Here is a 27,793-nt window from a genome sequence, read left to right on the forward strand (position 1 = left end):
CAATGAAATGCTCCCTAAACATAAGGGGCTGCTGGATGAAGCGAACAGCCCAGCTAGTCCAGCATCCTGCTCTCACAGTGGCCAATCCAGATGCCTCTTCTGGGAAACCCGCAAGCAGGATCCAAGCACAAGAGCACACTACCCTCCTTCCAGAAACTGGTATTCAGAAGCATTGCGGCCTCCGACCGTGGAGGCAGAGCATAGCCATCGTGGCTAGTAGTCATCAATAGCTCTCTCCTCCGCCATGAATTTGTCTAATCCTCTGGCCATTAGGGACCTCTGGCCATTAGGTCCAGTCGTGGCCGACTCTGGGGTTGCGGAACTCATCTCGCTTTATTGGCTGAGGGAGCCAGCGTACAGCTTCCGGGTCATGTGGCCAGCATGACTAAGTCACAGAAGTGCTGCCTACCTTCCTGCCGGAGTGGTACCTATTTATCTACTTGCACTTTGACGTGCTTTCGAACTGCTAGGTTGGCAGGAGCAGGGACCGAGCAACGGGAGCTCACCCCATCGCGGGGATTCGAACCGCCGACCTTCTGATCGGCAAGTCCTAGGCTCTGTGGTTTAACCCACAGCGTCACCCGCGTCCTGAATCCTCTTTTAAAGCCATCCAAATTTGGTGGCACTCACTGCCTCCTGCAGAAGTGAGTTCCACAGTTTAACTATGTGCTGTCCTTTCATTTTATCAGCCTACAGCCCTCGTCACTGAGTTTCTAAACGTGTTCCATCTCCCTCTCCAGGTCATCTGCTTGACTGTCCTGGCATCGGTCCGCATCTACCTCAACTACCGCAACGTCAAGCCCATCACCAGGGACGTGCTGCAGCGGGACCCCTACAGCCTGAAGCCTGTCCGCAAACTGATTGACGCTTGCGCCTTCCGGATCTATGGGCACTGGGTGAAGAAGGGTGAAGCCCAGAACCGGGCTGCTCTCTTTGAAAACACTCCCAAGGCCGTTCTGTTCAGCTTGGCAGCCGAAGAAGAGTTGTTCTGAGTTCCAGCACGCTCGGTGGTCAGGCGAAGCCTTCCAGCATGTTAACAGCTAAAGCAAAACCTTATTATTTACTTTAAAAACAACAACTCATATTGCCTTTTCTCCATGGAGCTCAGCAACACTTCCTGCTCACCATTTTTATCTTCCCTACAACCCTGTGAGGTAGGCTAGGGTGAGCAATCTCCAGAGAACTTTATGGCTGAGCTGGAGTGGAGATTTGAACCCAAAGTCTTAGTCTGGCAATCTAACCACAATACCACATGCTCTCATTATATATACTTTCCTTAATTACACAGTCTGAGACACACCAAAATTATAACAGTATAGTAGTGCTCTAGAAACTTGCAGAATTTTGTCTGGTTTTTCTTCCTGGACTGGGGAGGTAGGGTGGGACATTGTTTAACTTTAACCAGCCCCATCCTAAGAGTGGCGGACAAAAATCTGCAAGGCGATATATGCTCAGAAATTAAATGCAGGCATCGAATATTCCTGCATTGCAGGGGTTTGAACTCGATAACCCTTGTGGCCCCTTCCAGCTCACAATTCTGATTCTGTTAACAATTTTGAAGCGGTAAACTCCAGCCACTGAAGGGTCATCTCCATGCAACGTAAAAAGGAGTGCATGGCAGGAAGAAATTCAACAGGGCCTCTGAAGAAACTCAACAGGTGAAGCAAGCTTCTTTTCACCCCCAGTGTATGGCTGCTTAAATGAGGCAGAGAAGCTGCTGTATGGAAAGGAGTCCCAAGGCCCTTAAACTTCTTAGAAATATTGAATTTGCTGCCCCAAGAAATCTTTTAAGACTAGACAAATGCATGGTTTTCCAGGAGCTGTGAGTGGCGAGAGATAAACATGGAACCTCCAGTGTCAGAGGCTGTATACCTCAGAATACCAGATCATAGGGCACAAACAATGGGATTGGGCAGGGGGAGCTGGGGTTGCCTCTTGCTGTCAAGTTCGGCTTCTTGTGTTCCTGAAGGCGTCTGTGCAGCCAGCGCTGGAAACAAGGATGCTGGACCAGGAGGGAGGCCTTTGCCTCCTCTGGTTGGCCTGCCATGGACTCTGGAACATAACTGCTGCTTCATGTCTGTGTTGTGATGCCCAGCGGCAAAGGGAGTGTCCAGCAAGCCTGAGAAAAGGTACTGATGAACCACAACTCCCATCAGCCGTAGCAAGCACAACCAATGGTCAGGGCTGATGGGAGTTGCAGTTCAGCAACATCTGGAGGGCTAGGGATGTCCCCCGCACTTCCTGCTATATATAGCATCAGCCCAATAGCTCAGGGGTGTGAAATATTTATTATGACTATTTATTACAGCTGCACACACGGAAGGGAATGGATTGGTTTTCTAGGGGAGGGATTGATTTAAGAATGAATAAATGTGCTTTATTTATTGGATGTGGACTTTGGTTCATTGCACAGCAACATCTTGCTTCCTCAAATCACTTGCTTAGCGATGTCTACCGGGTTCTTCATATAGCAGGGGGTTCGACTAGAGGACCATTTGGTCTCCTTCCAACTCTAGAATCCTATGACCAAACAGGCGCCTCTTTGCGCTTCCAAGTTATAATCCGTTTATTCTGCAGTGTTCTGCAGCTCAGCCTCCCACAATCTGGTACCCTGTGGATGTGGCTGGACTCGAACTCCCATCAACCTTCCTGGAACACTTGCAGGGAGGGGTGACCCAGACGATGAAGGGTCTGGAAGCCAAGCCTTTTACGGGGAGCAGCTGAGGGTGTTGGGCATGTTGAGCCTGAAAAGGTGAAACAAGACCCCTCTTCCAATTTCTGAAGGGCTGCCACGTGGAAGATGGAGCAAGCTTATTTCCTGCTGCTCCAGAGGGTCAGACCTGAAACAATGGATTCAGGAAAGGAGATTCCAACTAAACATTACAAAGAAACTTCTGACAGGAAGAACAGTTGGACAGAGGAACAGGCTCCCTCGGAAGGTGGTGGACTCTCCTTGGTGGGAGGTTTTTATAGAGAGGTTGAGTGGCCTTTCGTTGGTTACAGCAAGGTTGTAGGTTCAACCCCCATATGGGACAACTGCATATTCCTACATTGCAGGGGGTTGGACTAGATGATCCTCAGTCCTTTCCAACTATGATTCTGATATGGAGCTGTAATTCCTGCATTGCCAAGGGTTGACCCTTAGGGTCTCACCACATATGAAAGATACCAGGTTGGGGAAGACACCTTTGCCTCAAACTTGCAGCATCATCAATTCAGCCCTTCCTAAACCTCCTTTTACAAGAGGCTCCTCCCCAGAACCAAAGCCGGGATCCGGTCTCTCCACGGAAGAAAAGGTCTGTGTCCTTTTGGGAGGAAGCACCTTCAGAGCTCTGCTTTTTCGCTCCCAGTTGCCGGGGGTGGCTGCTCGGCAAGGCTGGCAGCACACCGGAAGCTCAGGTTGTCCGAGGCCGAGTCTGGAGTGTTCCCCATCCTAAGGAGCAAAAGGGGGAAAGGTTAGTTCCCAAGAAGCTGCTTCATACTGAGTCAGCCCACCAGCCCACCTCAGTATTCTTGGCACTGACTGGCAGCAATGGCTCTCCAGGGAGTCTTTTCTCAGCGCTACTTAAGAGAGGCCACTGGGACCTTCTGCAAGCCAGGCAGCTGCCCTGAGCTCACAGCCCTTCTTTTGAAGGTCCCTCGTCCTCATGAACCTAAATCAAGGGCTCCTCAAGAGGATCAGACAAATTCAGAGGAATGTAAGAAGCTGCCGTCAACAGAATCAAACCATCAGGTCCATCTAGTTCAGTACCATCTACACTGACTGGCAGCAGCGCTCCAGTGTTGCAACCCCGAAGTTCTTCATCCCTGTTAGAATCAGTGCTACAGTGGTGCCCCGCAAGACGAACGCCTCGCAAAACGAAAAACTCGCAAGACGAAAGAGTTTTCCATTTTTGAGTCGTTCCGCAAGACAAATTTCCCTATGGGCTTGCTTCGCAAGAAGAAAGCCCATAGGGAAATCTCCGGGGACCTCTTTTAAATGCTGGCGGTGGGGAGCAAAGCCTTTCGCCCCCCTCCGGCCTTCAGAAGAGGTCCAGGAAGGCCGGCGGGGGCCGAAAGGCTTTGCTCCCCACCGCCAGCATTTTACAAGCGGTCCGGGATAGCAGGGAATTGCGCTGCGCTTTCCCGCTATCCCGGACCGCTTTTAAAATGCTGGCCGTCGGGAGCAAAGACGTTGGCCCCCCGCCGGCCTTCAGAAGAGGTCTTTGCTCCCCTCCGCCTGCCTTCAAAAGCCGTCGGGATAGTGGAGAAACGTGCTGCGCTTCTCCACTATCCCGGGAAGGAAGGCGGGGGGGGGAGCAAAGACTTTTGCCCCCCCGCCAGCCTTCAGAAGAGGTCCAGGACCTCTTCTGAAGGCCGGCGGGGGGCGAAAGTCTTCGCTCTCCCCCGCCTGCCTTCCCGGGACAGCGGAGACTTCTCCGCTGTCCCGGGCTATCTTAAATGCCTGCCAGCATTTTAAAATCGCCCCGGGACAGCGGAGGCTTCGCTGCCACCCACCAGCATTTTAAAATCGCCCCGGGACAGTGGAGGCTTCGCTGCCGGGGGCTTTTAAAATGCTGGTGGTCGGCAGCAAAGCCCTCCTGTCCCCAGAGCTTGCGGGGCAGGAGGTGGGGAGAAGGGCTTTTCTTCCCACCGCCAGCCTTCAGAACAGCCTTGCCCCCCCCCCCAGCCTTCAGAAGAGGTTGGGGGACAGACTGTCCCCGGACCTGGTCTGAAGGCAGTTTCCATAGGAACGCATTGATTGATTTTCAATGCATTCCTATGGGAAACCGTGCTTCGCAAGACGAAAAACTCGCAAGAAGAAAAAACTTGCGGAACGAATTAATTTCGTCTTGCGAGGCACCACTGTATTTTACTCAGACGTAAGCCCCACTGACTGCAATATGGACTACTGTCAAGTGAATGTGGCTTAACACTTCAGGGAGAAATGTCACCCGTGTGTGTTTTTAAAAACCATTCCCACAAAACCAAAATTTCAGAGATTTAAATTGTGAAACCTCAGTTACAACTGTCAGATTCAGAAAACGGGAGTCCATTTTGGACAGCTGAGGCGTTCAGTTTTCAAAATAAGTGCTAAATATTAGTGGGTGGAGCAGGTGGGTGGGGTGATGCTAATGAGGAGCCCAATGGCCAACCTACCTTGTCGTCAGCTGAGCCTTGTGATTGGCTGATCCGTCCACCGTGTCAATCCAAGAGGCTCCTCGCAGAACACGCATCCCCTGAGCAGAGTGGCGGACCCCGGTAGGCCCCTCTGGATTATACTCTGAGTCTGTCCATTCCCAGGTATTTCCTAACAGGTCATATAAGCCTGGGATACAGATCAACAGCAGTTGGTTAGGCTACTTGCTTTCCTCCCCCACTGGGGAGGAAAATGCACTCTGCACATGTTCAGGAACCAAAACTACTGTAGCTCATTGGCCAGTGTGTGGGACAGCTAAAGGGAGATTCGAACCAAGTCCTGGTAACAGAGTATGGAATCACAAAAACATAGAGTTGGAAGGCCATTTCGTCCAATAGCCCCTGCAATGCAAGAATCTTTTGCCCAACGTGGGGCTGGAACCCCAAACCCTGACCTTAAGAGCCTCACGCTCCACCGACTAAGCGATCCAAGGAAGCTTTGTGGAGTCTAGAAGGAGGAGTTGCCAGTGTGGCATAGCGGTTAGAGTGTCAAGACTAGGATTTAAGAGACCACGGTTCAAATCCCCCCTTGGCCATCATGAAGATAACTGGGCTAGTCTCTGCCTCTCAGCCTTTGCAGGGTTGTTGTGAGGATAAAATGGGAGGGGGAGAACCATGTGCACCACCTCAAGCCCCTCGGAAGAAAAAGTAGGATATCTATGCAATAAACAAACTTTCCTTACCATAGTTGTTCTGAGGAGGAAACGCAGCCACTGGGGAGACCCCATGGTAGCCGTCTTCGGCTGTGTCGACAGCAGGAAAATCACCCTGTGGAGAAAGAGGGAAGGAGCATCCACTTAATATTTGTGTGTGTGTGTGTTGCCCCGCTGGAGTCACAAGCCCCAAAGGACATCCCAGGGAATAAGCCGATTCAGTTGTAACTAAGAGCAGCAAAACGTGAGAACTGGCCTTGAAAAAACACTCAGGATTGCGTCCGTTAAGAAGCTGCAGAAATCTGGTAATCCTTTCAGGCTAATGTCTCTGATATGTTAGGATACCATATACCCTGGGAACCTAAAATATTTCTGCTTGGTTATCCTGTTATTGCAGGAAATGATCAAAAAATAGTGTTTCAATGTTATAGCTGCTGCTGAGATTATAACAGCTAGTAATTGGTGGGTGGCAATAACTGATTTAAGCACATCCAATTGATGTGCGGCCACGCATGCAATGCAGTGACTGGGAAGTGGCCAGAACAGGGGCTTATGCCTGCTCCGTCATTGTGCGAGATGACCTGGAACAGATTGGGGGTTGCCTGCATATCCAAATGGATAGAGAAAAAATTATTTACAGTAACTATGATTAATTGACTTATTGCAAAATAATACATATAAACCAGGTTCGTTTGTACTTTTCGTAGCGTTTGTAACAACAAGTTCAATGATAATGTCCAACCGTATGCTGCTTTCAACGTGCTGTAATGGTCTTTCATTATGCTCCTTGTCTTTGGCTTATTTTGTTTATTGATAATAAAAACAGAAGGTTCAGAGGATTAGACTAAGCAGGAAATGGTCAGGTGGCTTTCTGAGATGCAGCTGCCAAAAGTGCACAGAAGATTCCAAGTGTGGTCACGCCACAGAGCTAAAAGCATGTGGGATACAAGCTTTTTATTTTATTTCATATAGAAAAAAACACCTCAAAGGGGATTACAAAAATGATAAAACAGTAATGCTATTGATAAGCAAGAATAACAGCAATCATTTCAGGCTTTCGAAAAGCTGAAATAACAATAGACTAAAAACAGAATTAAAATTTTCATTAGCTTTCTAAACATCTAGGCGAGCTTGTCGAAACAGAAATGTTTTTTAGCAGGCACCAGAAAGAGTCCCTGATGTCAAGAGGCAGGGAGTTCCAAAGTTTGAGTGTTGCTTCGTTGCTTTCCTAAGACTCCCCAGAGGCTGGGGAGATACTGCAGTCACAGAGTCTCCTGCAGAAGGGGCCAGTCTGTGACAGCCAGCTGTGGCATAGTGGTTAGAGTGTCAGACTAGGGCCTCAGAGAGACCAGGGTTCAAATCCGCACCCTCCATGTTTAGCCATGAACCTTGCTGGGCAACCATTCTGCCTCTCAGCTTAATTTAACTCACAGGGCTGTTGTGAGGAACAAACGGGGAGAGAACCAGATATGCCACCTAGAGCTCCTTAAGAGGAAAGCCAGGATATAAATGTAATAAATAAATAGGAGTCATGACAAAACACAAATGGAAGACTAGTAGGCGGTATGCCAGGTGTTTCCGACTAGAACTCTCATCAGCCGGGGGCACCAGGTTGGGGAAAGGCTGGAACCAAGGTTCCCAAAGCCCTGCTCTCCAGTTTTCCTACCTGCCAGAGGTTTGTACGGTTGGCAAGGAATTTGTTCCCCCAAGGATACAACCTGTCTGGCAAAAGATAGGGAGGGAAAAAGAAAAGGTCATTTAAAAAAATTTTTTTAGAAAAGGTTATTTTTTAAGTCCAACATGTTTACACACGCAAACACCACCTTCTCTTATCAAACCAGGAAAGCAGGAAAGGGTGGTTTTAATACCATCCTAAAAATGTTAAATTAAAATGACTGATGATGATGCAGAAGGGAAACAGCAGCAGCTCAGCCGGAAATCTTACCCCCCCCCCTTATGCCTGAAGAGAGAGAGGGGGGGGGAGAGAGAGAGAGATGGTCAGAATGGTTTTGCTGCCTTTGGGCTAAACTTAAATTGACTCCCCGATCCTGAATCCTGTTGAAAAATCCTGTTAAAGCCTTAGAGTGTGTGGGTGGGGGGGGGGGAGTCCTCCTTATGCCACACTCCCCACTTTAACCAGAGAACCCCTCATAAATCTACTGCCATTTGTACTGCCTATGTGGTCCTAGAAGGCCTAAATTTCACATGGATGGAATGAGCGGAAAGTGAGGTAAAGGGGGTGGCACAGAGAGAGGGGAGAGAAAGAAAAGGAGGTAGCAGAGAGAGAGAGGAAAGGGGAGAAAAAATAGCCCCTGCCCCACTTTATAGGAATCCAGGGCACAAAAACAGCTGCCAGCAATAATGAAATACTTCTAAACCTCCTTTTTGTCTCCTCCCCGTGCCCTGACAATTTGTCTGAGGCCGTTCAGAGCCAGCTTTGTGCTCAGAGGCTGGTCTCTTTGGATGAGGGTTTCCCCCCCAAAAAACCTAGCCTGCTCTCCCCTGGTCTGGATACGCTGGCCAGATGAAGCTGCCGCCACCGCGACCCCAGGCCCTTCGCTTACATACTTTCCAGGCCCCCCCTGGCAGCAAACTCCCACTCCTCCTCGGTCGGCAGCCTCTTCCCTCTCCACATGCAGAAGGCCTGAGCATCGTTCCAGCTCACGTGCAGCACCGGGAAGTCCAGCCTCTCCTTGATGCCAGATCCGGGACCTGCGGGCTGATTGGGGTTACTCTGAGTAGGCCTTGAACCAGCCCACAGTATCAGTAAACAACGATGACACAGAGCACCAGTGCAGACCCAAGATGGCGGCCACTGCTGACTATCAGAGAAGCTGGTATCCCTGGATCTAGTGCATCAGTTTTGTTGAGTTAATTAAACTACCGTAAATAGTCTTACCAGGATTTTTGAGTAAATGTGCAATTAGTTGTAACTGTTTTGAATGTCACCGTGTTATGATCTTCTTTAGCGGGTCATGCAAACCACTATTCTGCACAATACTTTTTATAGGGTAGGGGGCACTGGGGAGGAATTTATGGGACCAAGGGGCCCTGAAAAAGTCTGAACCATAGCCCTAATCTGGGTGGTAGAGGGGCGAGCCTGTTGCTCATTCTCCTCTCTGGGGCGAACACCAAACTAGCCTCCTAGTGTAGCCAAGGGATGAGGAGGAAGTGGCTTGCATTGAAAGAGCTTCCTCCAGCGCTTTGAAGACAAACTGATTCCTCTGGAAATAAAGTTCTGTTTTGGGGAGCAATTTCCCCTCTGCAGACTTCAGAGGGGCTCCCTGTAACTGACAACCAGCGAATTGACACTGACAGATGGATGCAAGTTAAAGCAACCTCCCTTGAACTTTGACAAGTGTCAATCATCTGACATTGTCATGGCTCATCTAGTGCAGCATCCTGTTCTACGGGTGGCCTCTTCTAGGAAACTTGCAAGCAGGAGCTGAGCACAAGAGCACTCGCCCCCACTGTGGCTTCAAGCAGCTGATATTCAGAAGCATCATTGCCTCCGACCGTAGAGGCAAAGTGTAGCCATCCTGGCTAGAAGCCATCAATAGCCCTCTCTTCCTCCATGAATTTGCCTAACCCTCTTTTAAAGCCATCCAAGTTGGTGGCCATCATTGCCTCCAGTGGGAGGGAGTTCCAAAGTTTAACTAGGCATTGCATGAAGCAGGACGTTCTTTTACTTGTCGCGACAGGTGGATGGAAATAAGGATCTGGTGTGTCAGGTTGTGAACTGTGGCATTTAAATTTTTTTATTTCACAGAGTTCATACAGTGGTGCCTCGCAAGACGAAAATAATTCGTTCCGCAAGTCTCTTCGTCTAGCGGTTTTTTCGTCTTGCGAAGCATGGCCATTAGCGGCTTAGCGGATTAGCGCTATTAGCGGCTTAGCGGCTATTAGTGGCTTAGCGGCTATTAGTAACTTAGAAAAAGGGGGGGAAGGGAAAAAACTCGCAAGAACTCGCAAGACGTTTTCGTCTTGCGAAGCAAGCCCATAGGGAAATTTGTCTTGCAAAGCACCTCAAAAACGGAAAACTCTTTCGTCTAGCGAGTTTTTCGTCTTGCGAGGCATTCGTCTTGCGGGGCACCACTGTACATCGCTTGAAAAGCCTCAAAGCTGTTTCCAAAAATAGGCTCTATGATGATCTGTGGGCTCCAGCTAATGGCCACTTTTTACTCCCTTTCCTTGGATGTCAACATGGACCATTTCAGTGACATCACTCTTATAGAAGGATGAACATTCCCCTGCCCCTACGTAAGACTCACCTGTCTCCAAAATGCTTTCTCAATAGGAAGCCACCACGGGGCAGACTAAAAGGAGGAAGAAAAGCGTGTTCAAAGCAAAGATCTCACCAGTGCTAATACTGCCCACCTCCCCCCTTACAATAATTATGTCCCCGTTTTAGGAAAAAGGTATTACTAGTGACATCACAGAAGCTTGGCCAATGGCTTGAGAGCAGGGCAAACCATGGGCAGGTAGCATCAAGCTACCCTTTTATATAGCATGGCACAGAAACTTTAGGCAAGTCTCAGTTTTTGGAGGGACAACATCCAGAATCTTCGGGGGGAGGAAACATATTGTTTGCAGGAACAGGCTTCTGATGGACATTTACCCCCATGACCTAAGGCCCCACCAGGAACACCCTTCGTCTCTAGGGCTGTCCCCCTACCTCCAGTTTCCGTGTCACTTTCTTCTTCAGCTCTTGGGGGACGAAATCCTCAAAGACAAAGCTCCACCCGTATTGCTCCGCTTCTGTTTTGTACTTCTGGTCTCTCACAAACTCCCTGTTGGTTTTCAAACCAGGAATTTAGACACAAATCCCTAGATCAGCCTCCCCCAACCTGGTGCCCTCCAGGACAGCTCCCATCAGCCCCGGCAAAGCCTAGCTTTGATTGACAGTCCAACTTTTCTCATCCAGCACATCTGAACACCTCTCTTGACCCATTTTCTTTTTCTACCTATTATGTTCCCAACCATAAACATCCTGGGAGGCTACTGGATGGGAGGTCTGAGATAGCAGGATCATAAAAAGAACCGGCTGGACCAGGTCAATGGCCCATCTAGGCCAGCAACCTGGTCTCACACTGGCCAACCAGATGCTCTTAATGGGAAACCCGCAAGCATGACCCTGAGCCCAGGAGCCCTCTCCACTCCTGAGGCTTCCAGCAACTGGCATTCAGAAGCATTACTGCCTCCAACCATGGAGACAGACTACGGCCATCACAGCTAGTAGACACTGATAGCCCTTTCTTCCTCCATGAATTCATCTAATCCTCTTTAAAAGCCATCCAAGTTGGTGGTCATCAATGCCTCCAGTGGGAGTGAGTTCCACAGTTTAACTATACACTGCATGAAGGACTTTCTTTTATTCGTCCTGAATCTTCTCACATTCACTTTCACTGCATGCCCATGAGTTCTATTGTTACAAGAAAGAGGGAGGAAAGCTTTTCTCTGTCCGCTTTCTCAACCTCATGCATAGCTTTATAAATGTAGAGGAAAGCACCATCACTTTTTTGCCATCAGTTACACTGGTCCTAATCTGAACACTTCCCACTGGACAGTTAAACTACATAGAGCATCATATATAGCCAATATTTCAATTTTCTCAATATCTGCTTCAGGGAAGGGCCCTCATAGCTCAGCAGCAGAGGATGTGCTTTGCATGCAGACGGTCTCGGGTTCAAATCCCTGACGTCCTTCAGCCAGAGCTGGAAATATCACCCTGTTGCTGCCAGCCAGTGTAGAACAGGCATGGGGAACGAGCTGGCAGCTTAGAAATACTCTTATAAAGGAAATAAAAAATAAACTATATGCAGAACATGTTGAACACTCTGAAGTCCTATTCATATGTCCTACTGAGACAGAAATCATTGCAATTTTGCAACGCCACACTCCCATGGACCCAGGAGCACAGCGAGCCTCAAGCAAGCGTGGGATTTATGCCTTACCGGAAGTCTTTGTTGGTGACTGGATATTTGTCCACCAGGAACGGTTTGACTATCCTGAAGGCTCCGTCTCCTTTTTTACTGTCCAAGAAACCTGCCCCAATTTGGAACACCCCACCAGACAGCCGCACCACACTGTCGTCTGCTGAGATGAGGGTGTAAATCAACAGGGAGAGAGAGTCAGCACACACAAAAATGGTGGTTACGATTCCTACATTTCTGCCTTTTCAGCGGGTTGGACTAGATGACCCATTGGGTCCCTTCCAACGCTACGGTTATATGAAATGATGTCTCTGCAGAAAAAATATGCCTAAATTATATTAGCATCCACCAACAGAGGACACCATTAAATGTTAGGACACCAGGGGGAATCGTTCCAGTGCGCCCATTTGCAGAAGTTGAAAACAGGGAAGGGAAAGATGATGGGTATCTAAGTCTGAAATAAGTTTGATGCATCAGTGTCTGTGTGCTCACACCTGCGTTGCGCAAGTACACCTGAAGATAGGGACACCCAATGCACCTAACCAGGCTCATTAACTTCAGCGAGCCTAATGAAGCCATGTCTGAGCAGCCCCCATTGCTGAAGGTTCAATAAGAATAATTTCTATGCACGGTTGAAATCTGTTTCATGCATATTCAATAAGAATAATTTCTATGCAAGTCTGAAATCCGTTTCATGCATCAGCAATAATAAAGGTAATGTGAATAATTGCCTTGCAAGGCTGAAATCCGTTTCATGCATCAGATGCACCATCGATAATAATATTAATACTAATACTCATTCGCTGCAAGGCTGAAATTAGTTTCATGCAACTTCTCCCGCGGGACAAGCAAGGCATAGGTCTACCGATGAGGAGGAAGACAAGGCCTGGAGAAACTCTCCAGCCTGCGATCCGGAGGAGGAAGTTGGGCGGGAGACTCACCGGGCTGCTGGGAGCTGCTCCCGGCCAGCGCCCAGGCGGAGATCAGGCCCGCCCAAAGCACCCCGACGCCGCGGCGCCCCGACGCCGGTCCGGACGTCATGGCAGCGGGAGAGGCGCCCACCGGCTCCTTCCCGCGCCCAGAATTGAGTTGCAGCTGAAGGCAGCAAAGGGAACCGAGGGCAAGGCAAGGAATCGCTTCCGGGGTCAGCCGAGGAAAGAGCACGTGGGAAGCTTTCTTTTCGTTTTCTCCCCCCGCCCCCCAATAAAAAATAAAACTGCGCTGAATGCGTGACTCCTCTTCCCTGTTTTGGAAGGATTTTTTTAAAAATAATTTTTATTAACTTTGTTTTACAATTTCAAATAAACATTTTACAAACTGTAAAATATCCAGTGACTTCCCTTCTTCTCTTTCCATGGTTAATTTTACATATTTTCCCTGCATATTTTACTATAACCATTCAAATAATTTTTCCACTTTTACATCCGCCAAAAAATATTTAGCTACTCTGTTGCCACCGTTTTCAGCTGTATATTTTCGATATATTCAATAAATGTTTTCCACTCTTATTTAAATGTTCTTCTTGCTCTCTTATTCTATATCTTAAATCTGCAAGTTCTACATATTACGTCATCTCAAGTTGCCAATCCTCTTTGGTTGCGACCTCGCTCACTTTCCATTTTGGGGCTAACAAAACACAGACCAGTTGTTGCATACATAAATAACCTGAATTATTAGTGACAATTATTTTTAACAGGTCTCTCTTCCAAATTAATAACAGGTAAATGGATGGGCTATATCAAAAGGCAGCCATCAAGTTATCAAAGCATTCATATAATTGGAGAACTGAACAGGGCCTCCTAGGGTTATCTATTCTAACCCCCTCCCAATGCAGGAATCACAGCTAATTTCTTATTAGAAAGCTGGAAATTGAAAATTTCTGTTGTAATATTCATTAAAATACCATGTCTTTCTTTATCCTCTGCTTTCTTACTCCGAAGTAAAACACTGTAGCAAAGGCTGCATGTGACACCCACCCGCCCAGCGCTGCCTTATGGAATGACACGAGAATTAAAGGTCTCTGCCCCAAGGAGCAAGCTGGACAGATCATGGATACCAGTACAAAAACAAGGCCAAGGGGATGTGAGTAGAGAATGTTTACTCTAAGGAGGGATCCTGGCATTCATTTAGGGCAGGACTGCCTCACCTGCAGCCCTTCAGATGTTCCTCCCAAGGATGGAAAATGGCCATAGAGGAGCCCCAAATCTTATCAACACGTGGAAGGCCACTCCTGCTTTAATTCACATGGTCGCTGGTTGAGGCCTCTTGAAAAGAAGATTGGGCAAACATGTGGAAGATGGAGAGGTCTATTGGGCCATGTTAGGGTTGCTGCATAAATGGAACCTCCAGCTGCAAATGCAGTCTAGAGCAATCAGTTGCTGAGGATAAAGAGAAGGGGTGTGGGTTGCTGCTTTCACATCTTCATTTGGGGGCTTCCAAACAGGTTCTGATAGCTGGAAAAGCAATCTTTAGACCAGTGTCTCCCAATCTTTTTCAGGTTCCTGTTACTTCAGTTTCATAAACTCATCCCCGGTGCCCCATAGCCTACCCTTTAAAACTGTGGTTTGGGGTAGGGGGGCAGCTCAGAGACCAGGGGCCGCAGCAGCAGTTGCCTGGAGGGATTCGAAGAAGGGAGAGGAGAAAATGCTGAGGGAACACTCCACAAAGGGGGGGGGGGGGCTGTTTGAAAAAGGGCGAGAGGCTGCCAGCTCTGCAGGCAAAGGGTGGCCTAACTGGGCTCCTGAGCCCCACAGGGGTGCCACAGAAAGAATGCAGGTGGTCAAGGGAGCTGTGGACCCTAAAAGGTTGAAAATCTCACAATCCAAGAATTAAAATAATACTATAAAATTCAACCATTTATTCAAAATGCAATTCAAACTAGTTAAACGAATTTGATCCAGTGACATCAGCTTTCCATCACCCTCTTAATTCTTAAGGTCCCCCCAGGTAATCCCACCACCAGCTTTGAGAACCACTGGTTTAAAATCTGCTTTAGAGATTTGTTCCTTTTCTGTGGACCTGTCATGCCCTCTCCCCTTAAGCCTCCTCTCTCTGGTTTTCGGGTTCTGTTCATCTCTGGGGTTCTTACCACAGCCTGAAAAGAACATTCATCCACTGACACGAGGTAATGGGTTAACAGCCAAAATCTCTGACAGGATACTGTAAGGAAAGCTGTCTCCAGCGGGGGGGGGGGGGGGGAGAGCAGGGGCTAAATTGTTGGGGGTCTCCTCTTTTTGACTGTTCAGAGCCAACAGCCCCATGCACCTACCCTGCCCATTTCATGGGACCCACCTAAGGTTTGTGGATCTGTGTGTATGCATGCACACACACACTTTCTCCTATGCCCCACATGGGGCTCTTCTTACTCCTCCAGTGTCAGACTAGAACCCTCAATGTTGTGGGTGCTAGCAGAGGCTGGTGACTCAATTAACTCACTGTTCAAGTAACCTGCCAGGGTGACTGGTGCCCACCTATCAGATGGGAAAACTATGTCCAAGAACTGTAGAGTTGGAAGGGACCCCCCCCCCCGAGGTTCATCTAGTCCAACCTCCTACAATGCAGGAATCACAGCTAGCAAATCCCTGACAGATGGCCACCCAACTGGTTTAAAAATCTCCAATGGAGAAGAGTTTGCCGCTTTCCAAGGTAGCCCGTTCCATGTCAAAGGTGGTGAGATACATTAAGAATAACCTTTCACCAGGCTCATTTCCCCATGGAGCAAGATGGACAAGCATCAGGACAATATTCACCTCTGCAATTGTCTTGGAAACCCCCCTTTCCCCACCAGCTAAAAATATGAACAAGACCTGAGAAAACACCCTCCTTGATAATGGAGCCAGAAATCAACCTGGAAGGAGGGTGATGGCGGGGGGGGGGGGGGGGAGAGACACCTGCCGGAGAATTTAACTCTTAATCTCCTGCCAACAACACAGAGAGGAAGCCAGGAACAGCTACTGAGAGCAAGAAACGAAAGAACAGACTGGCATAAATTGACATTGCTACAGTCAAAGCAGAGAGCAGAACTGTTTATTGGGTAGAAAGACAGTAACTTCAGATGTATTAAGTCAGTCAGTGCATGTAAAAAATAAATAGTAACAGAAGCTAACAATTTTCATCTGTGAGTGGCCAGAATTTCCCAAAGGCAGAGCTCCAATTCCTTGTGCTGGCCTGAAAATCCACCTAAATTGTGCAGGGAGGGATACAGGGGGACACCTTGAACTCATTCCAGAGGCTGCTTGTAAGAGACACACTCTGCCCTCAAGCCAGCTTTTCAGCTCAGCCTTTGAGAGAAGACATCCCCGCACGCATGATTTCATCAACCAAGAGAATGTTGCTTGCAATGACGGTGCTAAAAGAGAAAACGGGGGGGGGGTGAGGGGGGAGAGAAGAGAGATTTCATTGATTGTGGAATGCAACCAACATCCTGCCTCCCTCCTTCACATTACTTCCCATACAGTCTTCTGGATATGTATGCTTCATATTTGCCACCTCACAGAAACCCCTGAAAGCTTTCAAGCCAATCATTTGTTTACCCCATCCTTTGCCAAGCAGGTTCCCCTCTAGCTGTTTTGGACTACAGGCAAAGTCTAGAGCAAAACCACCCCAGCCTGCTGAAAAGGAAGCATTACTAAATGCAACTGGACTTGACTGACCAACAGATCTATGAAGGACTGCAAGCCAAGCCCTTTAAAAGCCAAGTGTTTCTTCTTTTAACTGCCAGCTTCTGCTAGCTGAAAAAAACGTTTACCTTGAATGAAGCAGCTGCTTTTTAACATTGTAATTATCCCAAACTCCAGCTGCTGCCGCCAACATTGGCTCACCTGGAAAACACAAGAAATAAATGTTTAAAAAGCAACGGCAATTCTGTAGCTGACTGACATACTTCAAACAACAGTAATGGAGACTGAACAAATTTATTCACAGGCTCATGTGTGCTTTAGGCTGAGAAGCCTGGGTTGAATTCTGCCTTGAGCACACAAAACCTGAAGTAAAGCCTAGAGAAGCTAAATGACCTACATCTTATTCCAAGAGGTGGGGGGAGAGGCTACAGTGGGCTTCTATAGGCCTTGATCAACCTTACACCAAAGAACTTCTACCATTGGCCCAACTGGTTCAGAACTGTAACCACCCTAAGTAGCTGATCTACAGCCCCTTCAGCCGTTCTTAGGACTCCTATGAGCCCAAACAGCCACTGCTCAGAGATGTTGGGGAGCGCTAGTCCAAAACCATGAAGCTGGGGAGGAATAAGCAACCTCTGCTCTACACAGGTTAGCAGCGGCTCTCCTTGGCTTCATATAGAGGCCTTTCCCAATCCTACCTGGAGATGGTGGGGACTGGATCAGGGATTGGACATTTGCCATAGTCCTCAATGTCCAGGTTTTCTAGGATTTAGAATTCACTCTGTTCTTTGGAGGTCGGACAGTCAAGAACACCTCACACAGACCAGTTTGACTTACTTTTTTTTTTTTTTTTTTAAACCCAACCCATTTCATGCCTGCATAAAGAGCTGACCCCCAACCAGTTCATACAACTAACCCCATTCTCAGTGGTTTCTACAGAGGTAAGCATGCCAAATGAACCGGTTTAGACTGAGCTGGAATTCTGAACAGCTCTCCAGAGGCTGGGTTCTGGGTGAGAATTTGTTTCTCCTTAAATAGTTACTCAGAGCCACACAAAGAATACTTTCAAGTCAAATAAGCAGTTTTGGGGGCTCCTTAGCCAACTTCTCCTCCACTTCCACCAAGTTTGAAATCCAGAAGGGCTTTGAACAATACATCAGGGTCCCAGCCCTTCTTGAGATCAAGCCAACCTCCATTTTACTGCACTCTTTCCCTTACCAGAGTTGAGGTCCACACCAGTCAGCTGCCCGGACTCTGCGTACTCAGCCTGAACTTTCACAAGCGTTTCTTGTGGATCATAGCCAGAGTTCTGAGCAAGTACCTGAGAAAGAATCACAACACAAAGAAAATTCAGGTTTCTCCCCACAACTGCCAACACTCATGAAACATGTCACTTCAGATTTCTATCTATCCTCTTCTTCCTTTTAACCTGCCCTTCCATCTGCATTCTCTTCCCTCTGCAACTGGAGCACCTTTGGGAGATTTTATTTATGGTTCTCCCCTTAACCCAGCCTTTGCCAGCCTGGTGCATTCCAGATGCAACACCCATCAGCCCAGCTGCCTTAACCACCGGGTAGAAAACTAAGTAAATTTAACACCTTAAATTGATTTATTTTCCCATCAAGCAGACCTTTGGAATGATAAGCAGAGCATCAGCAAAAGCTTGGACTCCCAGCTGGGCTCTTCCTTTCACACTGGGCTTATGCTTCACGAGGGCATCAGCTATAGCCACCTCCACGGCTCCGGCACCTGGGACCACACACCCTGCAAAAAGGACAATGTGACAGAGCATTTAAACACCGCACTGGCTGTGAATTCAAGGCAACATGTGCATCTTTTTGACTATTATATGTTTGTTCTTTTCAACTGTTAACATTCTGCTGTTCATTGTTTTACAAGGGGTAGCACAGGACTGTTCAAATTACATATTTTGGACACTCTCTTATATTATTAACAATACAGAATTCGTATTCTTATTTCCACACCAATTGGGGCCTTTTGTGGGGGGGCTCTCCCCCTTTAGGAATTGAACCACCACCACCATTGATAGAGAAGATGTAGCAAAATCAAAGTTTCTCCTTTTAACCCACCATGCCCTGCCCATCAAAGCCTTATGAAGCGCTTCTAATACCCACTCACCATCTTCAATTGCATTTTTGACAGCACGTAATCCATCCCGGACGGCATCCTTGATTTGTGTCAGCGTGTGCTTATTCGGCCCCTTGATCAACAGTGTCACAGAACGAGGGTTGTCGCACTTTTCAATGAATGTGAACTTCTCCTCACCCTGGGGCCAAGAAGAAGAGGGAATGAATTATTTGAGTGTTATAAATGCCACAACAATCTATCAGGCTCCAGCAAAGGCAACCCACTGACTATACTCCCCGAGATGCTTTTATTATTTTTAATGCAGTGGTCCAAGTTGCATTTTCCAATTAACTGAGCAACAAAACAAAATTGTGCAGTACTACTGGGGGGGGGGGATCTTACCACCATTTGGCAAAACTTAAGCAGGTACTGAAGCCTTCACTGATCCAGAAGGCATTAAGAGACTTTATTTGGGAGTTTCCCAATTTGCAACACTTGCCACAGAAACAAAACCATTGCCAGCAACGTGAAAGGGGAAGGTGACACATACCAGTGTGTATTCGTAGACGAGTCCTGCATGTCCCAGGCAGTCCACAGAGAGGTCGTCCACAGAATTCATAGCAACGCCTCCACAAGCAAGAGTCAACCTGGGAGGTGGGAAAAAGCCATGTTTCAGCATTTAAGGTCACGCGGTTGAACCTAACCAATAACACTGGTTGACTGGCTTCTTGAAAGCTGCCTGCACTATCCCGGAGGTGGTGTTGAACTCCAACCCCCACCATCCCTGACCACTGGGCCATCCCTGATGCGAGCTGCAGTACAACATTATCTAGAGGGCACTAGGTACCCATTCCTACTAAAGAATAAATTCAGCTTGGCTAAACACAACTAACTGGAGTCAGCAGTGCTAAGTTGTACTGGAAGCACAGATTCACTGAAACCAGTGCTGATGGTCTTCCAATTCACTTAGAATCATGGCACAAGAGAAGTCTACCCTCCTCCCAGAGCTGCTGTGTATCACTCCAGCACAAGGGGTATCCCTTTTCACAATTGTCTTATTGTCCATCAGGCCTTCTCTCCCCCTGACCAGAGACCAGCTCAGCAGCAGCCAGGACAACTGGCTCCATGTGGGAGAAGTGGGCCCTTTCCACCAACTCTGCCCAAGACCAGCTCTCTCAGGCTCTTCCTCAGGCTGTCCCTCAAACAGCCGATCACTGTAAGAACTACTATATGCTCAGATCTGCACTGCTTGCTGATTTGTAATTTGGGACCAATCTACTTGTAAGATTGCCTTTCTCATATATGCCCTCTTGAACTGGCACTGCTACAGGTGCCCCAAAATATCCATTCCACATTTGTAACTCCCTGACTGTTGTCATCCAGCAGGTGCCTGCACTGTCTTTTTGGCACCTGCTAAAAACATTTTTATTTACACAAGCCTTACCAAATATTTAGAATACTGATGTTTTTAGTTTAGTTGATTTTAATTTTTTATTGTTTTGTTTTTACTAAAAAAAATCTTATTGTTTTATTCTTTTTGTAAACTGTTTTGAGATCTTGCACAATCAAGTAGTAGATAAATCTTATGAACTTTATAAAACTGGTGCCCAAGATGTTTCCTCCCACCCTTCCAGAAACTGACCTCTCCATGTTCCTTCGTTTTGCTCTGCGCAAAGCGACGATTCCTTCTTTTGCAAGAGCATCTAGGGAAAAAGGGTCAATCCCCTGAAAAAATAGAAATTAATGTTATTTTGAAATGTTACAGATTGTAGTTTGAAAGGCAACTAGTGCAATGAGAGGTCTATTCTTAGAAAACTGTCCCAATCAATTCTGAGCTCCTCACTCCAACTCTCTCACCTTTTGGTTGATTACTACAAAACCTTTATTTGTCTCTCCAACCACAGTTCTTTTCAGGTCTATTATTTTCTTCACTCTATCTTCAATGAACTTCCGTTCCGCTTTAACTAGCTTCTCTCTTTCTTCTGCGCTTTTATAGAAAAATCCAGAATTCACCTCTCTGGGAACATAAAAAACATGATTGGAAACTCACCACAGTAAGCACATAGGTGGAAGCACACTCAGGTGATACCAAAAATCTCCTCCCATGAATGTGAAGACCAGACCAGCCTACAGCCAATTAAGCCTGCCACCCTCAATGCATACGTACGTTTTTTCATATTCTAGTGATACATTGCAAGTGAGAATGTAAGCATCTTCAGCTCTCTTCTTCATGTCTGGATGGCGAGCGCCGTGATCCAAGACAAGTCCCCTGATCAGCCTGTTAAGAAGAAGTTTTTATTTCACATATTACGGTATTTTATTGAGAATTTTGTCCTAGGTTAATTAATTTGATATTTAATTCTGCTTGTCTAAAGAAAAGTCATATTACAAAGGAAACTCCCCTCCCCTCCAATATCATCTTTCTTGCTCTTCACTGAATGTTTCCAATCCCAGAGCAGGGAAACACAGAATAAAAATAAACAGAGGAAAACAATACACACTAACTACAAAATAATTTAAATACGACCAATAAACAGCTAAACAATTCTATTGTAAACAAGCAAAACTACAGCAACAACAACTAGTATTTCCAATTTAACCAAATACCTAGGTAGGAACAAAGACTTTGGGTCCCTTCTAACTCTGTGTTTGAATCATCAAATCATAAACTGATTAAACAACCTTTGTGTCTTGTTTATTCTATGTGCAGCCAACTGCTTTCTACTACCACCCTGACTCCTAATATGTGGCAAACAATTTAGACCTGTATCCCTTCCAGACTTGGGCAGGCTACCAAATATGCAGCATACCGCTAGGAGTGTCCACAGCAGGAACTTTCATTTTGCATGGTGTCTGACTCTATTGGCCACTGTCAAAGCCAACACAGAATTCATCCATGCCCTCAAGCTTACGCCAGTTTGACTCTCATAGCTCAGAACCTCTAACTGAGACCATTTGGAGAACGGCATCCTTGGCACAGACAAAGGGGAGGCTGCTAGCCATGGCATATATGCCTTCTGTCTCTTTGCCACATGGAAAGAGTTAAGCACGTTGCCATCTCAGCAGCAGAAAATGCAACACAGTGGCAGCTGTGTGATTTCTAGTAGGAAGGCAGTGGAAGAAGAAATGTAAAGAACGATTTAAAGAATAGACCCCTTCCATTGTACCTACGCTGTGTCTGTTTCAGATTTGTGCTTCATCTCCATTATCTCTACCATGTACAGGTCTATTGGTTCTTCTGGTTTTCTGATGGCCAGAATGGCATCTACGACGGCCTTGAAAGAGAAAAAGCAGCCCCCATCAAAGGCCACTCCAAGACCTAGCAAGCCTCTCCCCAAATATCTACCCTCTGCTAATGCAGAGGTGGCGGCGGCCATAAGACTGGGAGGAAGGCCAGAACACCAATGGTAAGTGGAGCCAGAGGCAATGAGAGGCAGAGCCACCTCCTGATTGGTTGCAGGTAAGAAGGCCAGCAGGTGTGGCCAGGCTGAGTAGAGGCTGGTGGGGCAACCCCTCCCCCCTCACCCTAATGGACCAGCCTCCACTGCTGCTCTCCTTCCAATCAAAACATGAAAGCTCACCTCTTTTTCTCCTGAAGTGGAAAACTAAGAGGGCTCTTGAACGCTCACCTCTGTAAGGATATCGGCAAGCTCAGCATGGACCTTCGTGCGGAGGGAGGTCCGGGCCACGTCCAGGAGAGTCTCCCGGTCCATTTCCTTGACCACTTTGACTTGCTCCAAGACCTGGAGGGCTTTTTCCTTGGCAGCTTCAAACCCTTCCGTGACTATTCGAGGGTGCAAACCCTAACACCAAAGCAAACAATTAAAAATTTTCTGCACACATCCACCACCCTCTCAATATTTTCAGTCATGCGTTATTGGGCAAAGCAGGGGGGGGGGGGGGAGAAATCAGCCATACTGGAATCTCACAATGTAACAGATCCACAAGATCATTGAATGGAGTAGGGACAAGAATATACATCCTTGCCTAATTCCCCAGGTAATGGGTATATCCTTATAAGCCTTAATAAGGCAAAGAAGCCTTTCACAAGAGCATCATCCAGTTTCTGCCATAACTGACCCTGGAGATCAGAATCAAAACCTGCCTTTAAATCTGTGAAGGCAGTAAAAAGTTTCCCCTGCAAGAATCTTGTCAAATTTTCATCAAGGAATAAGTCTGCTCCTGAGGATCAACTGTCCTGTCCTTTTGAATACATTTGAAAGGAAGTATGTTCCTTGCAATGCAGAGGGTAAAGCACAGGTTACTCTAGCACAGAGTTATGCCAAGGGAACTACAGAGCTCACTTGGGTGTTCACCGTGCAATGGGATTTGAAGGCTCCATAAATTTTCACACAGACAACTGTTGATTACACCACAAAGAAGCAGATGTATGAAGAAAGCAGCCTCCCCCAAACTGCTGCCCTTCAGCTGTTTCGGACTACAACTCCCATCGGCCCCTGGTCTAAAGAAACATAGAAGTCCAGCTCCGCAGTAAAGATGCCAGACAGATGAGCTCTGCTCCTTCCAAAAATATACATTCTAGTGTTAAGAGTCTACAACAGAAATTCCTCCTGTATCATCCATTTCATCTTCATCCAAAGGCTTGCGCCAGCATCACTAAAATGATGAAACCTCGTAAGTGAACTTATTTAATCTGAAACTAAAGAGCAGCCAACCACCTAAAAAACAAATAAACCAACAAACAAACCCCCACAACCCAGCACAGGGCAAATAAAGTAAGAAAGTTGCTACACACCTCTGAAATGTAGAGATCTGCCTGCTTGAGCAATTCCCCAATGATGAGAACATTGGAAGTGGTCCCATCGCCAGTGATGTCATCCTGCGCTGTCGCTACTTTGGCAATCAAGGAGGCTGTCGGGTGCTGGATTTGCTGCGAGGTACAAGGGGAATAGTATCCAAGAGAGTTATTCCTCATCAGTGTGCTTTCCCATCAGCCCAACACTGAACCTTGCATAGGTATTTTTGGCATCTTATGCCACGATCCGAACCAGAGAAGGAAGCAGGCTTTGATGGCGAACAGTCACTTCAAAACTGCATGTTAATTTTCATATGCTCTGAGGTAAACAAAGATATATATCCCAATGCAACCATGTTAAACAGTTGGAAGAGGAAAATAAAAACTATGTTTCAAAGAAAAGAAAAAAGACACAACCTAAGAGTGATCCTTCAAGAAGATCTGCCCTTCCCTAATCTGGAGGAGCCTTCCAGTTATTGTTGGGATCCCCATCATCATCCCCCAATGTTGACGTGGTGGCTGATGGGAGCCAGAGCTCAACAGCAACTGAAAGGCTGGACTAGACATCTGGGGTTGTACCCAACTAAAGTCATTTGCAATTAAGTTACTGATATCAATGGATCTAAGTCAAGATTGTCCATTTAAATGGGTGCACTCTGAGGACTTAGTTGGATACACCTCATGGTTTTAAGGTTGCCTATAATCTTCCAAGTTATGAACCTCTGATGGGCAGTTATGTTCAACCTGCTGTCAATTCTTCATGCCTACAGTTACCACCACAAACCTCCAGATTATGCCAATGTTACGTTCTTAGTGGAGGGAAGAACTCACCATCTCGTGAAGCAAGACGTTGCCATCTTTGGTAAGTTTGATATCTCCAGCACCAGACACAAGCCTGTGTGGGGACAAAGCACAGCCATCAACCCTCTGGTCCCAGCCTCCTCTTGCTGAGGACAGGAGGTGATTATAGCAGAGTCATCCCTGCTGCTGGCAGCATATGCAAAATGACTCATTTTTTTTTTTAGGTAAAGGGATCATGCCACAACCAGATACTTGTCCTTCTTTTGGGAAGGATGAGGAGCAATGTTGGATGCAGCTGCTTCTAAGCACCTCTGCCTGCCCACTTGTGAAAGGCCAGCTGGGTCCTTGTAGCTGCGTACAAGATGAACCCTGCTGGTTCAGACCAAAGGCCTATCTAGGACCAGCATTCTGTTCAAACTATGGCTAACCAAATGCCTCTGGCAAGCCTAAAAGCAGGACATGCATATCAACAGCCTCTCCCACTCATGATGCCCTAGCAATTGGTATTCAGAGGCATAGTACACCAATACTGGAGCTAATATGCAACCACTGACAGGCTTATCCTCTATTTTGGGAAAGGCTAGCCAAAAATTGCTGCCCTCTGCTCAGTACATAAGAAGCTGTCTTATACCAAGTCAGGACATTTCTCCATCTAGCTCAATTGTTGACGCTTCCTGACAGCACCTCTCCAGTTTCAGACGGGGGTCCACTCCCCCCTTCCCCACCCAAGATCCATCAACCAGACCCTGCTGCAAAGAACATACATTTAGAATTAAGTAACTAGGAGACTAGGATTTTATTTGGAATACTAAACTGACCTTTTATACAAAAACCCACTCCAGGGCACCCCTATCCAAGAAGTTTCAGCAGTATAATTTAGGCACAAGGGGGTGGATAGTTTATTGCCTATTGTTAGAATTGGGAGTCAGAAATGTGTTTGTCTACTGCAAGCTGCCCAGGAAGCTAGCAGCAAGTATACTGCAAGTTGCTCAGAGATAAACTTTATGCCCGCCCCTGGTGTGTGTGTGTGTGTGTGTGTGTGTGTGTACACACACACACACACACACACACACACACACACACACACACACAAATGAAAACAAACAGGCCCAGGTCCCTTTCCTGATTTTCTTTGCAGCTGCTTCACCTCACCAGACAACAGATGACTCCAGTACTCTTAGTTGTGCAAGAGAGGGAACTCTTAACACATGTGAATTATTGTCACATATGGTCAAGTCAGATTTTGGATGCATCAAGCCCACTGCTGTCTCATCCAAATGGCAGCAGCTCACAAAGAACAGGTTTGTAATTGTGAATGGAAGTCCAAAATGAGATAAGTCTGTAGTACCAAAACAAATTCTTTGGCTGAGCACATGCTCAGAGGCATCCTGCTCCTTAACTCTAGGTATAACTCTAGGAAGCTCAACCTGCACCATCATTTTGTTTTGGCTCTATAGCTTGCGGATCTCAATGCTAGGTAGTAAAAATCTTAAGCAAATCCATCAAGCCTGAAAGCCTATCCACCGCTGCTGTGGGCAATACAGAGCCTGGTAGGCTAATGGCCTGACCCTGCTTCACCTAATACCCCTGGATAGTGGCAGATGCCATAGTATTACAGTTCAACATTTCTAAGGGGGGGTGAGGTTAGGAATCGATCAATAATAGATAGATAGATAGATAGATAGATAGATAGATTCTTTATTGTCATTACACAAGTGCAACATTGCACAAGTGCAACGAAATTGGATGCCATCCCTTAAAAACAACAAAAGCAAAACAACAACAACAACCAAACAAACCACATTCCAGCCACACCCACACCCACACCCATCAAACTCCCAGGTCACACTATCGAGTTACTGCATTTAAGAAGGCCACAGCTCTTGGATAGAAACTATTTTTCAGTCTATTTGTCCTTGACTTGATGTTTCTGTATCTCCTGCCAGAAGGCAGTAGTACAAACAGACTGTGTCCCGGGTGAGATGCATCCTGCAGGATATTGTTTGCTTTCCTAAGACAACGGGAACCGTACAGTTCTTCCAAAGATGGGAGGGGATGACCAATAATCCTTTGGGCTGTGGTTATGACCTTCTGGAGCACCTTCCTCTTCCTAGCTGTACAGCTGGAGAACCAGGCACAAATACAGTATGTGAGAATGCTCTCTATGGAGCCTCGGTAGAAGGACACCAGCAGTCTCTCACTCAGATTGTTCTTCTTTAAAAGTCTGAGGAAATAAATTCTCTGCTGGGCCTTCTTCACCAGAGCAGTGGTATTTGCGCTCCAAGTCATGCCCTGATCGATAGTCACTCCCAAAAACCTGAATTCCGCCACCCTCTCCACCCGTTCCCCGTTGATATACAAGGGCTGAATGTCCGCCTTTTTTTTCCTGTAATCCACCACCAATTCCTTGGTCTTAGTCGTATTAAGAGCCAGATTGTTCTCTCCACACCAAGCACAAAGCCGCTCCACCTCGTCCCGATAGGCGGACTCATCCCCTCCTGAAATGAGCCCCACCACCGTAGTGTCATCAGAAAACTTGATGATTTTGTTGCTGGAATAAATGGCTGTACAATCATACGTATAGAGAGTATAGAGCAGGGGACTCAACACACAACCCTGTGGTGAGCCGGTGTTAAGGCTAAGGGCTGTGGACATATGTGACCCTACTCTAACCCTCTGAGAACGTTCTGACAAAAAGTCCAAAACCCAGAGACAGGTGGAGTTGGAGAGTCCAATCGCCTCTAGCTTGGACACCAGTCTATGGGGGAGGATAGTGTTAAAAGCAGAGCTAAAATCCACAAACAGCAGCCTCACATAACTCCCCGGCTGCTCCAGATGGAACAGAGCAGCATGGAGAGTGGTAGTGATAGCGTCTTCCGTGGATCTATTTGCCCTGTATGCAAACTGGTAGTTGTCAAAAGTTGATGGAAGACAGGAAATAATGTGACGGCGCACCAGTTTCTCAAAACACTTCATGATGATTGGGGTCAGTGCAACTGGTCTGTAGTCGTTCAGACTACTGATTGTGGATTTTTTAGGCAGAGGAACAATAGTTGACGACATTAATGATAGCATTAATGACGAGTTGGACAATGGGAAACCCAGCCAGATAGGCGGGGCATAAATAATAAATTACTATATATTATTACTACTCATTTTCCTCCAGAGCAGGCCCACTAAAATTAATGGCCTACACTAGTTGTGTCATTATTATTATTATTACTACTATTTTTATTTATTACTCGCTCTTCACCCGAAGGTTCCTCTGGGCAGGTTACAACATTAAAGCATAGTATTTAAATCATCTTAATTCCAATGGGTCTACTCTGAGCAGGGCTAACCAAATCATTGTACACATGCACACGCTAGTCTAGAGCCCGTAGCCGGCTCGGGGTTCACTGGCGCGCTCTGCGCACGCGCCGCCATTTCCGCCCTCGAGCGCCACGCGGGTGGGCTGAGATCGACGTGGCCACGCCCATCCCGGCATCCACGCTCCTTCCCCTCCCCCCCCCGCGCGCCCACCGGCCTCCCCCATCCCCCCCAATTCTTCCCCTCTCCTCACATCTTCATGGTTCCTTTAGGGCCGAGGTTGGTCCTGAGCACGTCCTGCAGGCCCCGCGCCGCGCTGATGTTGACGGCCAGAGCCGCCTGGGCCCTCGCCACCTCGGCCTTGGGGTTCAGCGCCTTCACCGCCATGTCGGCCGCCCGCCTCGAGGAAAAGGAAAGGGAGTGATAAGAGAAAGGGGCGTCCCCGCGCAGGCGCAG

The 27,793-nt window shown here is 47.2% G+C and overlaps 3 protein-coding genes and 1 long non-coding RNA gene across 7 annotated transcripts in view; 2 read left to right on the top strand and 2 right to left on the bottom strand.

Moving 5' to 3' along the window:
- PHKG1 (phosphorylase kinase catalytic subunit gamma 1) overlaps positions 1–2,389 on the top strand; it is an 18,289-nt gene extending 15,900 nt beyond the window's left edge. For 2 of the 3 annotated variants that reach the window (XM_083714725.1, XM_083714726.1), the window contains exon 10: positions 741–2,389. In XM_083714725.1, coding sequence (XP_083570851.1) covers positions 741–992 — 252 coding nt within the window. In that variant the 3' untranslated portion in view covers positions 993–2,389. The remainder of the gene's footprint in view (positions 1–740) is intronic. The other variant, XR_014558343.1, reaches the window with a different exon arrangement.
- Positions 2,270–12,900, bottom strand: SUMF2 (sulfatase modifying factor 2). Of its 2 annotated transcripts, none has more exons than XM_083714788.1 (9): positions 12,706–12,900; positions 11,786–11,927; positions 10,507–10,621; positions 10,103–10,147; positions 8,400–8,550; positions 7,498–7,553; positions 5,862–5,946; positions 5,140–5,308; positions 2,270–3,433 (listed from the first exon to the last, which is right to left on the bottom strand). In XM_083714788.1, the coding sequence occupies exons 1-9, from the start codon at positions 12,803–12,805 to the stop codon at positions 3,325–3,327; spliced, it is 972 nt and encodes a 323-aa protein (XP_083570914.1). In that variant the 5' UTR covers positions 12,806–12,900; the 3' UTR covers positions 2,270–3,324. The 2 variants fall into 2 exon arrangements, with proteins under 2 accessions (XP_083570914.1, XP_083570915.1); XM_083714789.1 differs by having other exon boundaries at positions 11,786–11,924; positions 12,706–12,882.
- LOC310832782 lies at positions 12,806–19,939 on the top strand. The gene is made up of 2 exons (XR_014558436.1): positions 12,806–12,928; positions 19,442–19,939. It is a non-coding gene; the product is annotated as an uncharacterized lncRNA (long non-coding RNA).
- On the bottom strand, positions 15,775–27,731 carry CCT6A (chaperonin containing TCP1 subunit 6A). Its single transcript, XM_083714606.1, has 14 exons — positions 27,591–27,731; positions 24,059–24,122; positions 23,228–23,362; positions 22,101–22,274; positions 21,643–21,746; positions 20,639–20,749; positions 20,329–20,488; positions 20,114–20,196; positions 19,022–19,118; positions 18,523–18,670; positions 18,014–18,147; positions 17,602–17,704; positions 16,512–16,584; positions 15,775–16,112 (listed from the first exon to the last, which is right to left on the bottom strand). Exons 1-14 carry the CDS (start codon positions 27,722–27,724, stop codon positions 16,040–16,042), a joined length of 1,593 nt encoding a protein of 530 aa, XP_083570732.1. The 5' UTR covers positions 27,725–27,731; the 3' UTR covers positions 15,775–16,039.
- Between the last annotated feature and the right edge of the window lie 62 nt (positions 27,732–27,793).

The sequence above is a fragment of the Podarcis gaigeae genome (genome assembly GCF_964106915.1).
Source record: "Podarcis gaigeae genome assembly, chromosome: 15".
NCBI lineage: Eukaryota > Metazoa > Chordata > Lepidosauria > Squamata > Lacertidae > Podarcis > Podarcis gaigeae.